Source organism: Gorilla gorilla, chromosome 10 (assembly GCF_029281585.2).
Source record: "Gorilla gorilla gorilla isolate KB3781 chromosome 10, NHGRI_mGorGor1-v2.1_pri, whole genome shotgun sequence".
Lineage (NCBI taxonomy): Eukaryota > Metazoa > Chordata > Mammalia > Primates > Hominidae > Gorilla > Gorilla gorilla.
In genome coordinates, this window is record NC_073234.2 from 34571304 (window position 1) to 34585362 (window position 14059).

A 14059-nucleotide genomic window follows, 5' to 3' on the forward strand; every position below is an offset into this window, starting at 1 on the left:
ACGAGTGTGGTGACTAATTAGTTTCCTATGATGTAAACATATTTGGTATTTTATGTCATTTATTTTAATTTTTTTTGACCATGACTCGCAATAAGAAATAAATATTATTGGATGACCCACTGTCCACTTTATATAATACTAAAATGAAAATACTTTCTTCCCTTTACCACCTATACCTTCTCTTCTGTTTTGTTATTTTAAAGTACTGGTAGCAAACATCCTGTTAACTGCATTTCATTATCCACTAATGGGTCAGACCAAGATTTAAAAACACAGTGCCCTGTGAAACAGTGAGATTTACATGGGCAAGAATGGGAGTGAAGTAGGGATTATTTCTTGCATATAACTGTGGGTCATAGACCAGTATGTAGAAATCAAACTGTTAATACTTTAATAGCCTGACACACAGCTTCCCACACTGAATGCTTTGAGTTAATGTTGAATGTTGTTGAATGAACAGGCTAGCATCCATCACTACCATGCGGCCTAATTGGTTGTTGTTGTTGTCAGTCTTGTCCCCTGAACTCATCTTATTGCAGTACAGATGATTGTTTTTCAACTGCTGCTGCCAAGAACCAAAATATTCAGTTATACAAAATAAGATACGTTGTAACCTAATTAGATACAGGAATATCAGCTGTTTTCTCAAATCACCTCTAAACATAATGCAATAATCATTTATTAACATTCCCTGTTCCTGTGAGTCAGGAATTCTCAAGCTGCTTGGTTGGGTAGTTCTGGCTCAGGTTCTCTTAGGAGGTTGGATGAGCCTTATGAGCTTAAGGCTTTAGTCTCTGCAAGCTTGAAAGCTCATGCTGGAGGATCACGTGTCTGGCAAGTTGATGGTGGGTAGTTGGTTTCTCTGCACAAGGCTGCGTGACCCATGACATGGTGGTTGGCTTTGTCCATAGTGACCAAGCCTAAGAGAGTAAGGTAGAAGCCGCACTGCCATTATGACTTAGCTTTGGGTGTCACTTTTGTCATATTTTATTGGTGAAAAAGGCCAGCCTTGATTCATTGCAGGAGGGGACTATACAAGGGTGTGTATACCCTTGTATAGTCCGTGTATAGGCTGGGGATCACTGAGGGTCATCTTAGAGGCTTGCTACCGTACTTTAAAAGGATATCTTTATTAACAATTGACTTGAATTTAAAAAAATTTTTAGTATTTTTATTTTTAATTTTAATGAAGGAAAAAGTAAACATGTAAATGCTTGCTTTATTTTTCAATTTTATAAAAGCAGTTAATTACAGAGAAGTGCTGACATTTCTACTTTTCATAGGAAACTTGGAGAGAAGTCAAAGGTGTAAAAAGGACAAATTTTAGAAAATGAGATTCATGAGGAAAGACTGATTAAGTTCACTTTAGTTAATGAAATGTGGAATTATGAAAAATTAAATATTAAGGAGAACCCTAATGAAATTATAAGAATAGAAAATAATTTACTCTTGGCCTGGCACAGTGGCTCACACCTATAATCCCAGCACTTTGGGAGGCCGAGGCGGGCAGATCACTTGAAGTCAGGAGTTCAAGACCAGCCTGGCCAACATGGTTGAAACCCCGTCTCTACTCAAAATACAAAAAAAATTTAGCCGGGCATGGTGGCATTCGCCTCTAGTCCCAGCCACTCGCGTGGCTGAGGCAGGAGAATTGCTTGAACCTGGGAGGTGGAAGGGGTTTCATTGAGCCCAGATGGCACCTCTGCAGTGCAGCGTGGGCCACAGAGTCAGACCCTGTGTCTCAAAAAATAAAAAAGAAAAGAATTTATTCTTACTAAAATTAGTAAACCTAATCATTAATAAGTGAAATTGATCTAGTAAATAATTGATCAGAGGCATGTGGTCCTAAACTTTTAAGGAGTGATGAGACTATCATAGACATTCTACTTAACTAATACTTTCGATTAGGGATTAGTAACTGTGGCTTGTGGACCAAATCCAGCCTGCTGCCTGTTTTTGTAAATAAAGCTTTGTTGGAATGCAGCCATACTCATTTGTTTATGTAATGTGTATGGCTACTTTCTCACTCTGGCAAAGTTGATAGTTTTGACACACTGTTGGGTCCACAAGGCCTGAAATATTTACTATCTGGTCCTGTACAGAATAAATTTGTTGACCCCTGTTTCAGATTTTAGACTTTTACATTGTAGATTAGGTTTTGGAGTGTTTATGAGGTGCATAAATCCAAGGACAGTAGCATGTGAGTCAACTTTAAACATAAGAGGGTGCAATGTTAATGTGGTTTTGATTTTTTAAGAAGGAAAGTCTTAATACTTAGAAGAGGGGCAGAATATAGTAAGATTCACAAGAATGATGCTTCATTAGGTAAGACTTTGTTTATTAAGATAATTTATGAGCTTTCAGTAGACCCCATGTTGGGAACACATGAAGCCAATATTTTAAAAGCAAATAATGTTGATTAAATTAGGTTCTTGTGAGAAGGCAGTTTAAATTTTTAATCAATTTCTTACTTCAAATGGAAAGTTAGATATGAATTTTATACTTGGACATTTATTCTGATTTAGAGTTTTGATTTTTTTAATTTGTATATAATCATAGGGTACAAGTGCAGTTTTACTACATTGATATATATTGCATTGTGGTAAAATCAGGGCCTTCAGTGTGCATCTATCACTGGAGCAATGCACGTTGTACCTACCAGAGAGCCTCCCAGCACATCGTACCTACCAAGCAACCTCCCATCATCCACCCTTCTCCTACCCTCCCATCCCTCTGAGTCCCTGTATTAGGCCATTCTTGCATTGCTATAAAGAAATATCTGAGGCTGGATAATTTATAAAGAAAAGAAATTTAATTGGCTCATGGTTCTGCAAGGCTGTGCAAGGATGGTGCTGGTATTTACTCTGCTTCTGGGGAGGCCTTGGGGAGCTTTTACTCATGGCAGAAGGGAAAGTGGGAGCAGGCATGTCACAGAGCCAGAGCAGGAGCTTTAAAAGAAAGAATGGTAGGGAGAGAGGTGCCTCACACTTTTAACAACCAGATCTCATGAGAACTCACTCAGTATTGCTACTACAGCACCAAGCCATGAGGGATCCACCGCCATGACCCAAACACCTCCCACCAGGCCTCACCTCCAACATTGGGGATTGCATTTCAGCATGAGACTGGGGCAGAACAAATATCCAAATCATGTCAGTCGCCATTGTCCTTCATTCCATACTCTGCTTCCATGTGTACACATTATTTAGTTCCCACTTATAAGTGAGAGCTGCAGTATTTATCTTTCCTGTGTCTGAGTTGTTTCACTTAAGATAATGACCTTCAGTTCCATCCATGTTGCTGCAAAAGAAATGATTTTATTATTTTTTCATAGCCGAATAGTATTCCATTGTGTATATACACATTTACTTTATCCAGTCCTCCACTGATGGACAGTTAGATTGATTCCGTATCTTTGCTATTGTGAATGGTGCTACAATAAACATACAAGTGCATGTATCTTTATGATATAATGAATTCTTTTCCTTTGGGTAGATATCCAGTAGTGGGATTGCTAGATCACCTGGTAGTTCTATTTCTGGTTCATTGAGAAATCTTCATACTGATTTCCATAGAGGTTGTACAAATTTACATCCCTTCCAAGTGATTTTTTTAAATATGAAAGAATGGTCTGGAGAAATGCCCCTCATTAGTATCCCCCTTTTACCTCTCTACTGCAGAATGACTTCAGGGGGTACAGGTATTTACAAGTTTCATTATACAGACAAATTGAATATTGAAATTTCTGGATAAGAGGCACAGATTTTAGGATTCAAAGTTGTATGAACAAGGACCAGTGCTCTAGGGACTTGCAAAGCTGGAATTGGAAATCTCAGATGAAATACATTTCTAGTAGTACCGCCAGCATATATTCTACTGAATTGGCTTTGTGATCATCATTAATACCTACTTATTAAAACTAATGAAAAGGGTTTATATCAAATATACTTTAAGGTATAAAAGTCAAATTATAGGTAAAGCTGTTTTCTTTAGCATTTTAATTTCAAAACATAAAATAGCTACCATTTATTGGGCATTTATACTGTACCAGACACTGTGTTTGTCACATTTCAAAAATTTTCTCATGGTAATGTTCACAATAATTCTGTAGGGTGAGAAATAGTCTTACCGTAGTAAGACTATTCAGTAAACGAAACCTCTGAACCTTGGAGTTCAACTTGCGCAAAGTTAGTAACAGGACTAGGACTTGAACCTGAACCATCACACTCCAGATCTCTCCATACCACACTGCTAGCACATGTGCCTGCCATCTTATTCCTGGCTCCTGTTATTTCCCTTTTTATTTCCTTTCCCTTCCTCCCACAACCCCTTTTTCCCTCATTTCTTGTCTTTCTTTTTAATTGTTAATTACATAACTGATACATGCTTATCAGAACAATTGCTATAGCACAAAAGGATATAAAGTAAAGAGACCAGGTGAGTGATAGCTCATCCCTGTAATCCTAGCACTTTGGAAGGCCAAGGCAGGCAGATCACTTGAGTCCAGAGTTCGAGACCAGCCTGGGCAACATGGTGAAACCCTGTCTCTACAAAAAAATACAAAAATTTAGCCGGGCGTGCTGGCACACACCCTTAGTCTCAGCTACTCTGAGGGCTGAGGTGGGAAGATTGATTGAGCCCAGGAGGTGGAAGCTGCAGCAGTGCGCTGAGATTGCGCCATTGCACTCCAGCCTGGGTGAGAGAGAGAGAGACCCTGTCTCAAAAAAAAAAAAAAAAAAAAAGTGAAAGTAGCCTGTATCTAGGCTATTAACATATACCATTCTGTTACCTGCCTTTTAGGTATATATCTATGAGATATATATATACACACATACATACAAAAATAATGTATGTATATCATAGATATCTTCCATGGCAGTGCACACACTTCTGCCTATTATTTTTGACAGCTGCATGATGTGTTCCATACTACAGATGAACTTCAATTTGTGAAGCCATTCTCTATTGATTATTCTGTTTACTTTGGCATCTTTCTCTTTGTTGCAATTAAATAACTTTGTTTAATGAGCATCTGGTGTTTGCCTTACCTACACTAATTGAGATGACTGAAGTGTATCTAGTTTCGGTTTTCGAAAAGCAATAGTTATGTTTTTTTCCATGACATTGAACTGTATTTTATTGAGTCTGATTTCTGGAAGAATATTTTATTTCTACAATGTGAGATCTCATGAGTCTTTTCTCAACTTTTTGAAAAATCTGTCATCTTCCTTTCTCAGTTGTCAACAAAGATTATATTTTATATGTCAGTACTGATTAAGCATTTTTTAAGGATTAACTATTTCAATCAAATGTTTTCAATTAACACATAAAGACAATTTAATAGTAGATTTTTCATAGGTCTTTAGACTGTAAAATCTTGTATATTGTTAAATGCATATAGTGAAAAAATTTGAACCACAAACTGTCAACAAGTAATTTGTAATTTTTCCAATAGAGCATTAAGGTAACTAACATAATTCCTGGTGTCATAAAGAATAAAAAATATCATGTCTAGCTAGCAAGAGTGTCTCTTACAAAGCAAGAAGAAAACCTACCCCTTTGTGATCTCTTGTTCTGAGCAGGTGTGAATAAAAGAGGGACACTGGCAAAGTAAAAAAGCATAAGCTTCTTCTAATCCCTTCCTGCCATTTCCTAGCAGAGAAACCCTGTTTTACCTTTCCTCATACACAGTATGAATAGTAAAACCTCTGTGACAATATTCCTGTACAAACAAAAGATGATTAATGTATCCACAACACCCAGAGTGGATCTCAATAAATGGTGGCTGCTATTGTGTTGCTGCCAAAGCTGCTACTCTGGCTTATGAGTTTTTAACTTGTTTTCTCTTTTTTTTTTTTTTTTTTTTTTTTTTAGAGAAATAGAGTAGTGATTTTTCTTTTCATGGTTTATAATTGAATGAGAAAATAAAATGAGTTTTTTGGATTCCAGCACTGATTGACCATGTTGACATAATTAAAATTTTCAAATCCTGTTCACTGGCTGTGGTAGAGTAAGAATTTAGTTAAATCCCAAGAGCCAACCTGTCCTATTACCTTTAGAAGTGAATATACCTCCTGCCATCTGTACTTCCTTCCCTGCCCTTCTGTAGAGGTAGCTAGCTCTCTTCCCCACTGACTCCACACTGCACTTCCAACACTAGGAACCTCTCTGTTCAGATCTTACTTCACTTCCTGGCAGCATTCAGCATCGTTGAGCCTTAACACCCTTTTCTCCTGACTTCTATGACATCATACCCTTCTGGGTTTCATGCTGCTTTCATGACCATTCCTTTTCTGGCCCTTTTCTCACTGCTGCAATCCTGCTGGTCTCCCATTCAGACCAGTCTCTCATACTGTTCTGGCTATTTTTCAAATATGTCACCAATACTTATTTTGGAAAATGTTATGTATTCATGCCTCAGGGTCTTAAACACTGACCTTTTCCTCTGCCTGTCTTTTTGTTCCCTTTTTGCTCACGTCTCACCTTTTGAATGATGCTTATCCTGACTCCTCTTTAATTTCACTACTGTAACCACACTCCTGAGCCACACTCTGCTTTTTCTTTCATAGCACTTACCACTTTCTAATGTACTACATCGTTTATTATGTTTGCACTTGTCTTCTCTGATAGAAGCTCCCTGAAGACAAAGATCTGTTTTTCCCAAAGATACACCGAGCATAGGACTAGGCACACAGTTGGCATTGTTGAAGTCACAGAGTCTATCCGGTGTTGTGTGTGTGTGTGTGTGTGTGTGTGTGTGTGTGTGTGTGTGTGTGTGTTTAAGTCACCTCGTTCACTTCCAAGGCTCTTTTTACACCGTATGCCCGTCAGCCATAAATCTTCATCTCCACCTCTTTCCTCATCTCCTCATTCACTGACCTCTTCATATAGTGTCTAATATATACAGTTAGAGAAAACAACTTTGCTGCCTTTGCAGCCATTCTCAATTTTTCTCTTTCCTTCAGTTAACATCACCCCACCTCACCTCCAGTCTGTCATCAGTGAGCCCTGTTGACACTTCCTCCCCTCCAAAACGTATCCCAAATCTGCTCACTTCTCTCCATCTCTGCCACACCTCTCGTCTTTGCCACCATCATCTTTCACTCAGACAACTGTGGCAGCCTTTTTGCTTTTCCCCTGCTTCTCCGCTCTTGACCCTTTACAATCCATTCTCCACACTAGCTAGATTCATTTTCTTAAAATATAAAAATGTAATTCAGATCTTGTCAGTGTCTTCCAGTGGCTTTCCATAGCACTTAGAATAAAATCCAAAGTTCATTATCTGACTTGTAAGTCTAACCCTAGTTGGCTTTTCTACTTCTACAGCTGTTTTCCTCTCACCCTACCATACTCTAGTCACAGAAGTCTTCTTTCATCTCAGATATGCCAGGCTTAGAGCCTTTAAACTAACTGTCCACTGTCTCTATCCGGATTTCTTTTCCCCTTTTTGTGACCTTAAGTCAGTGCTTAACTGTTGGCCCTCAGGGCTTTTCCTGACAATCCATTCACTGAGTCACTGAACCTGTCTTAGTTCTTTGCATAACCCTTTTCCACTATCTCATGTAGTCTTTTGTTTATTGAGTTTCATCCCCCATGAGAATATATGCTCCATGAGAGCATAGACCTTTTTACTGCTGTTACGTGTAATACATAGAACAGTGTCTGGTACGTAGTTAATGCTTAGTAGATATTTGTGGAATGAATGATTGTGTGAATGAACAAAGGGGGCAGATTTTTTTAATTACAAATTTTTAATACTTAAGATATTAACTATCTGATTAACAATATCCTTAGGCAGAGTGGGAAAAAAAAGTGACTATTCTGATTTTGGGGAAAGGAGCGCTAAGAAATATTTATTTTTCTGTCTTTTAGCAGAATGCAGGAATAGTTATACCTCATCCCCATTTTTTTATTTACATAGTGAAATATGTTTTTAAAATTTTTCTATAAGACCATTACTCAGCAGCAAAATTATTTCATGTATGGGTTTGTTTTTTTGTTTTTCTAGCAAAACATGACAAATTTTCTTATAGTCTAAACATAGTCTATAGCAAAAGACAGCTTGAATGCCAAAATAATGTATAATTAGGTCTATTCATTATCTTGCCATATGATAAGTAGATGCTAAGGATTTATCACTGCAGTAAAAGTCACTGGATCATTACAGTTATTTTATGGAAATATGTTTTAAAATTTACAATTCTTTTTTGTAAGACAGTAACAAATTATTATGCAGAATTTATACCTCTGCCTAAGACTCTTGCAAATATAAGCTCCTGATTTGGTAGAGATCTTCCTAAAGTTCGAATATTTAAAAATCAAAATACTTGTTTTCTTTTTTTGAAAAAATGCCTTCTGTAGATATATCTGGGTGAGAAAGCAGTAAAATATAAATAAAAATCTTTTATCAACAACATGTAGTGTCAGTACTTCATGACTGATTGTCAGTGTTTTGTACTGAGGAGTGTCACTGGTTTGTCCCAAAGAATGAAGTGGTGGCAGTGATGGCAGCATCTGTTTCTAACTTGTGGTTTATTTCTCATTTTCAAGATCCTGTTGCCACTGGTTTTTCTCCCCAGTGGTTGGTTAAAATTCGGACTTGTTTCATGAATACATGGCAGTGTGATCTTAGGAGCTTGCAGTTGCTCAGTAGCCAACCACACTTAGAAAGTTTGATGTAAATATTTGTACTGCAAGATACTCTTTGTTGAGATACCAAGTCCCAGCAAAAAGTAGCATTAAACCTGAAGACCACAGAAGCCATGGAGGAAAAGCACATTCTACGACTTGAGCTTTTTTTCTGAAGCTGTGTGTAGCTGATTCTATATTTTATTCTCTAAGGTGAAATCTCAAACTTTTTGAAAAGGGTCACTAAAGGAGAATGAAATCATGTCTTTTGCAGCAACATGGATGGAACTGGAGGTCATTAAGTGAAATAAGCCAGGCACAGAAAGACAAACAGCACATGTTCGCATTCTTAAGTGGAAGCTAAAAAAATGAATATCATGGAGGTCGACAGTGGAATGATGACAGTATAGGGGGAGGGGGAGCTGGAGAAAGGTTGGTTAGTGGGTACAAACATACAGTTAGATGGAAGGAAGAAGCTCAAATGTTGGATAGCAGAGTAGGGTGACTATAGTTAACAACAATGTATTAAATGCATTTCTGAATAAATAGCTAGAAGACCTAAAATGTTCCCAACACAGAAAAATGATTAGTACTTGAGGTGATGGATCCCCTCAAATAACCTAACTTGATCATTACACTTTCCATGCAGCAACAAAAGTATCACCCATCCCCCTTAAATATGTATAGATATTATGTACCAATAAAAAAAATTTTAAACATTAAAAAAATTTTTTTTATCCTTTATCCTTCCAGCTGAATAGATTTCCTTTTCATTCTTCCTGGGAATAGAAGATGTAATGGAAGTTCCAGTATCTGTATGCAGGCCTATGACTAGCTTCACTTCTTGGTGACTAATACTACTTGACAAAACAGCATATTCTAAACTGATTGTCTTTGTTATCCAGTAGCTTTCCTATTCTCCATAACAAATGTTCCAAATCTTTGATTACTCACCTCAGAATGCTTGTCTCACTCCTCTTTTCCTCATTCCTAGTAGATCATATCTTGGAGAAGAAAGTAGAAACTATCAGGCATGAACTTCATTAGCTTTTTCTTCCTCTTCAATCCAAATCTGTCTGTATCTTCATTCATTTTTCTTAACCCTTTCCTTGCTTGCTATTTCTGATTTCCAAAACCAAGGAAGGAATTTTGACAGAGGTACCCAAGGAATTCGTTGGGGGAAAATGAATGATTCAGTAAATGATGTTATGATAATTAGATAGATAGCTATATGTAAGCATAAAAAATTTTTAAAACCTTATGCACAAAAATTAAGTGGATTATTGATTTAAATGTAAAAACAAAAAGTATAAAACTTTTAGAAAAAAGAGATTATTTGTGACATTGGGTCTGGCAAAGATTTCTTAGATGTGATTAAAGATTTACAAAAGAAAAAATTGATAAATTAGACTTCATCAAAATTTAGAAATTTTGCTTTATCTGTGTAAGATACTGAAGAGAATGAAAAGACAAGTCACAGACTGGGAGAAAGTACAGGCAAATCACATATTTGTCAAATAACTCATATCCAGAATTTTTAAAGAACTTTTACAACTCAATAATAACAAGACAAACAGCTCAATTTTTTAAATGAGGGAAAAATTTAAATGTATTTCACATGAGAATGTACTCAAATAGCCAGTGAGCACATGAAAAGATGTTCAGCATCATTAGACATTAGCAAATTGCAAATTAAAACCACACTGAGGAACCCACTAGAATGGCTATAATCAAAGACTATCAGTATCAAGTATTGCGGAGGATGTGGAGAAACGCAAACTCTGTTACACTGGTAATAGAAATATAAAATGTTAGAACCACTTTGGAAAGAGATTGGCAGTTTCTGGAAAAAATTAATTGTAAATTTGACCAAGCAATTTTACTACGTAAGTATTTTAAGAATGAAAACATGTCCACACAAAGATCTGTACTAAAATGTTGATAGCATTATTCATAACAGCCTAACAGTGCAAATGTCTGTCAACTACTGTGAATGGAGAGACAAAATGTGCTTATCAATACAATAAAACTACCCAGCAATAAAAAGAAATAATTGACTGATAAATGGTATACGATGACTGAACTTTAAAACCTTGATGCTGCCTAAAAGAGCCAGACACAGAGACTACACATTGTATAATTCCATTTTTATGAATTTCCCAGAAAGGCAAATTATAGAGACAAAACAAATCAGTGGTTGCCTAGGGCTGGTGGTGGACGTGGAGATTGACTGTAAATGGGACATGAGGGAATTTTTTTGTGGTGATAGAAATGTTATAAAACTAGATGTGGTAATAGTTGCACAACTCTGTAAATTCACTAAAAGTCACTGAACTGTACACTTAACCATAGGTGGGTTTAATGAAATGTGAATTACACTGCAATAAAACTAAATAAAAGCTGAGTTAGTACCACTTGCCTTGGGTTCATTACTTTTTGTTCGTTCTTAATTATTCCCTTCACAGTTACTCCCCCACTCTTCTCCTACCTTTTTCCATATTTCTTTACTCTTGAAAATTATTTTCAGTAGTTTTGCCTGCTGAGTTCACTGCCTTTTAGGTCACATTTAGACCTTGGGTTTCTGTTACCACAAAAAAATTCCAAAATCTGGGTCCAAATTTCAACTCTATTCACTTATCTGTGTGACACGGGAGAAGCCTCTGAGTCTCTGTGTCCAGATTTGTTTACCAGGTAGAATATTAATAAGATCTATTATGTGAGGATTTGTGAATATTAAATGAAATCATATATATGAGACATTCTGTAAGTGCTGGCTGTCATTCATCACCTTAAAACAAGACTCATAAGTTGAAAGGCTGTGAACTGGTGAGCATCTAGAGCAGTGGTTCTTAATCAGAGCAAACTCAAAATTTAGAGAGGTTTTACAGACTGGCTCCACTGACAGGTCAGGTTGAAAGGTTTCTGGACCCTGAGAGTATGTCTGTGTGTGTTCTCCAGCTTCACAAATGGTTCTGCTATAACCCAATGGTAAACAAAACAACAACAGATTGCAGTGTAAGACTCAGCCCGTAGAATGTACAAACGCCAATTGTGAACCCTAACAAACTCCAATTGTGAACACTAACAAACTGTGGTCTCTGGGTGATAATGATGTGATAATGATAATTGCCGTATAAGGCTCATGTATTCATTTCCAGTCTTGCTCCTCTCATTCCCTCCCTTTGGTTAGGTATCAGATGGAAGGCAGATTGTTTAAGTCATGAGCGAGATCCACCCATCCTCATGTATCAGTACAAATGCACTGTCCTACCTGCATTAGGACAAATGCACTAAAACTGTATAAAGTCTTCAGAGGATATTCAGTTGTCATAGAAGTGAGTTATATCTTTGGTTGAGTTTTTAAACATTCATTCTTACTGGGGTAGTATTTGGGAAACATTGTATCAGGTTTTGCTGGTAGAGAAAGGGTAAATCAGTAAGTTAAAGAATAAGTGATATATAAGGATTTAAAAAAGAAGGCCTCAAGTTTAAAGGATATATGTAATTACAAGATGATCTTAATTTTAAATCAGAACACTTAAGTTGGATGTATAGGAGACAGGAAATGCATGTTAGAAAGCAATTTAGTGATATGGAGGAATTCATAAAGTGAATTTGAAATGAGTAAGTACTATGCCGATGTGACTGGAATTACCACCTGTTTACCTGTCCTCATTTACCTGTTTTTCTGTCTATCTCTTAGAGTTGACTCCCTTACTCTTCCATTATCCAGGGTATAGAACACTTCTTGCCATCTGCTTCCAGATTCTATCCCAGAATAATTAGTTTTTATCTCTTTCTTTCTTCCCATTGTTGACACCCGTCACTTTCTAGTATTCACATTGTCAATACAAGTTCTCCAGTCTCCACACCACCAGTTCCCAGGTCCTCCACTGTGCCATATCTCAGCCTTGACCTGGCTGTTTCCTCCTCTTTCTCTCTCCTGTCTGGTCTAGATCCTTAGTATTCACCTGGGCATTTCAGAAAGTTCACCCCTCTCACAAAGACTACTAATTGCCTTCCTTCAAATGCTTTCTCTCTTTTCTCTAAACTCTCTAGAACACTAAAGCACCTGTCTTTTGCTGTAATACTTAGATTAGTTATATGTATATGTACTCTTGCCTAGTCTTTCCTATCAGTTGAACTCTTTTAAAAGCAGAGATAGTTGTACTCATTTTTGTTTCCATTGTGCATTGCAGCGTACCGTGATTCATATATAACCTGTTCTCAAATAATACTTAGAGATCACAGTTAGATTTTTTGTTTCTTTTTAGTGAAGAATTTTCACTTTCTCATTTAGGAATCATAGAGCTTTCTTTGAGTACTGTAGGTAACTTACTCTTTCTACAGAACTACCCCCCCCAATACATGCAGTACTTAGAGACACAAAATATATGCGTATTGACACATTTTAATTTTTGCGACCTTTTGATAACCTTGTCCCAGGAAGGGCCTTACCTTAGCTGTTTCCATGGGATGGCTATTTCCTGTGTCTTCTTACCTTCCCACACCCTCCATGTTAAGAGGCAGGAGGGTAGAGGATTGTGAGGCTACTGTTCTCAAAAATGAGACATTTATATAGAAGGGTGATTTACAATAGGGAAGTAATAGAGGTGACCAGGAAGGGTTGGGAAGAAGGGAAAAGCACTAATTAGCATATGGGTACATTTAAAGATGGGTCAGTCCCACTCTGTCAGTGAGTTGCTATCGTGAGCTTGGTGCATGTCAAGTGTTCAGACACTTCCTATTTTTGCTCATATACCCAAGGTGAAAGTGGAAAGTAGTTACGAAAGAGTTGTCTGGCTGGTTTTAGTGGGGCTGTACTAGATCTGGATTTATGGAGGAAAATTAAAATGGAACAGAGGAGAAAACTTCTTGACCATATTTTTATCATCCCAAACTAATGGCCATTGCAGCAATTTACTTAACAAACTAGGTGTGAATTATGTATTTGATGGCATAAACATGCATACACAGAATATTTTGCTGATTTTTGTGCCATTTTTATAAAACTTTTTCTCAAACATGCAACATTATTTAAAAATTTTTGTATAGGTTTATCAATATTTGGGTGATGTATGATCTATAAATCAATTATTTAATATGTAAACAACAGATAAGAAAAATCCTATCACTGTGGTTTGAAGATAGCAAACATTTTAATAAATACATTGAACATTTCAGTTTATTAGTCTTTATTAATATTTCCAAAGGAGAAGTTAAAATACCACTGCATAGTTTTCAGATTGTTTTACTTGGTGAACAGGCAAGAGAACAGAATAAGAGATTGAAAAGTGAAATAAGGATAGTTTATAGTTTGTTTAATTTATCACTGGTCCCATTTACATTTTGGGATCACATCTTGGATGTTTTGCAACTTCCAATTCATTCTGGCATTTTGGGATTCTTATGTTGACATAGTTAATTCTAT

The 14059-nt window shown here is 36.7% G+C and overlaps 1 protein-coding gene across 33 annotated transcripts in view; it reads left to right on the top strand.

The window, feature by feature from the left end:
- The window catches only part of PLEKHA5 (pleckstrin homology domain containing A5), a 245060-nt gene that overhangs the window by 59749 nt on the left and 171252 nt on the right, over positions 1–14059 (top strand). Inside the window, exon 4 of one of the 33 annotated variants that reach the window (XM_031000720.3) lies at positions 9382–11042. The exons of the other annotated variants lie outside the window; for them this stretch is intronic. Coding sequence (XP_030856580.1) covers positions 9382–9385 — 4 coding nt within the window. The 3' untranslated portion in view covers positions 9386–11042. Of the gene's footprint in view, positions 1–9381; positions 11043–14059 lie in introns of those variants that run through there. 33 annotated transcript variants of the gene reach the window in all.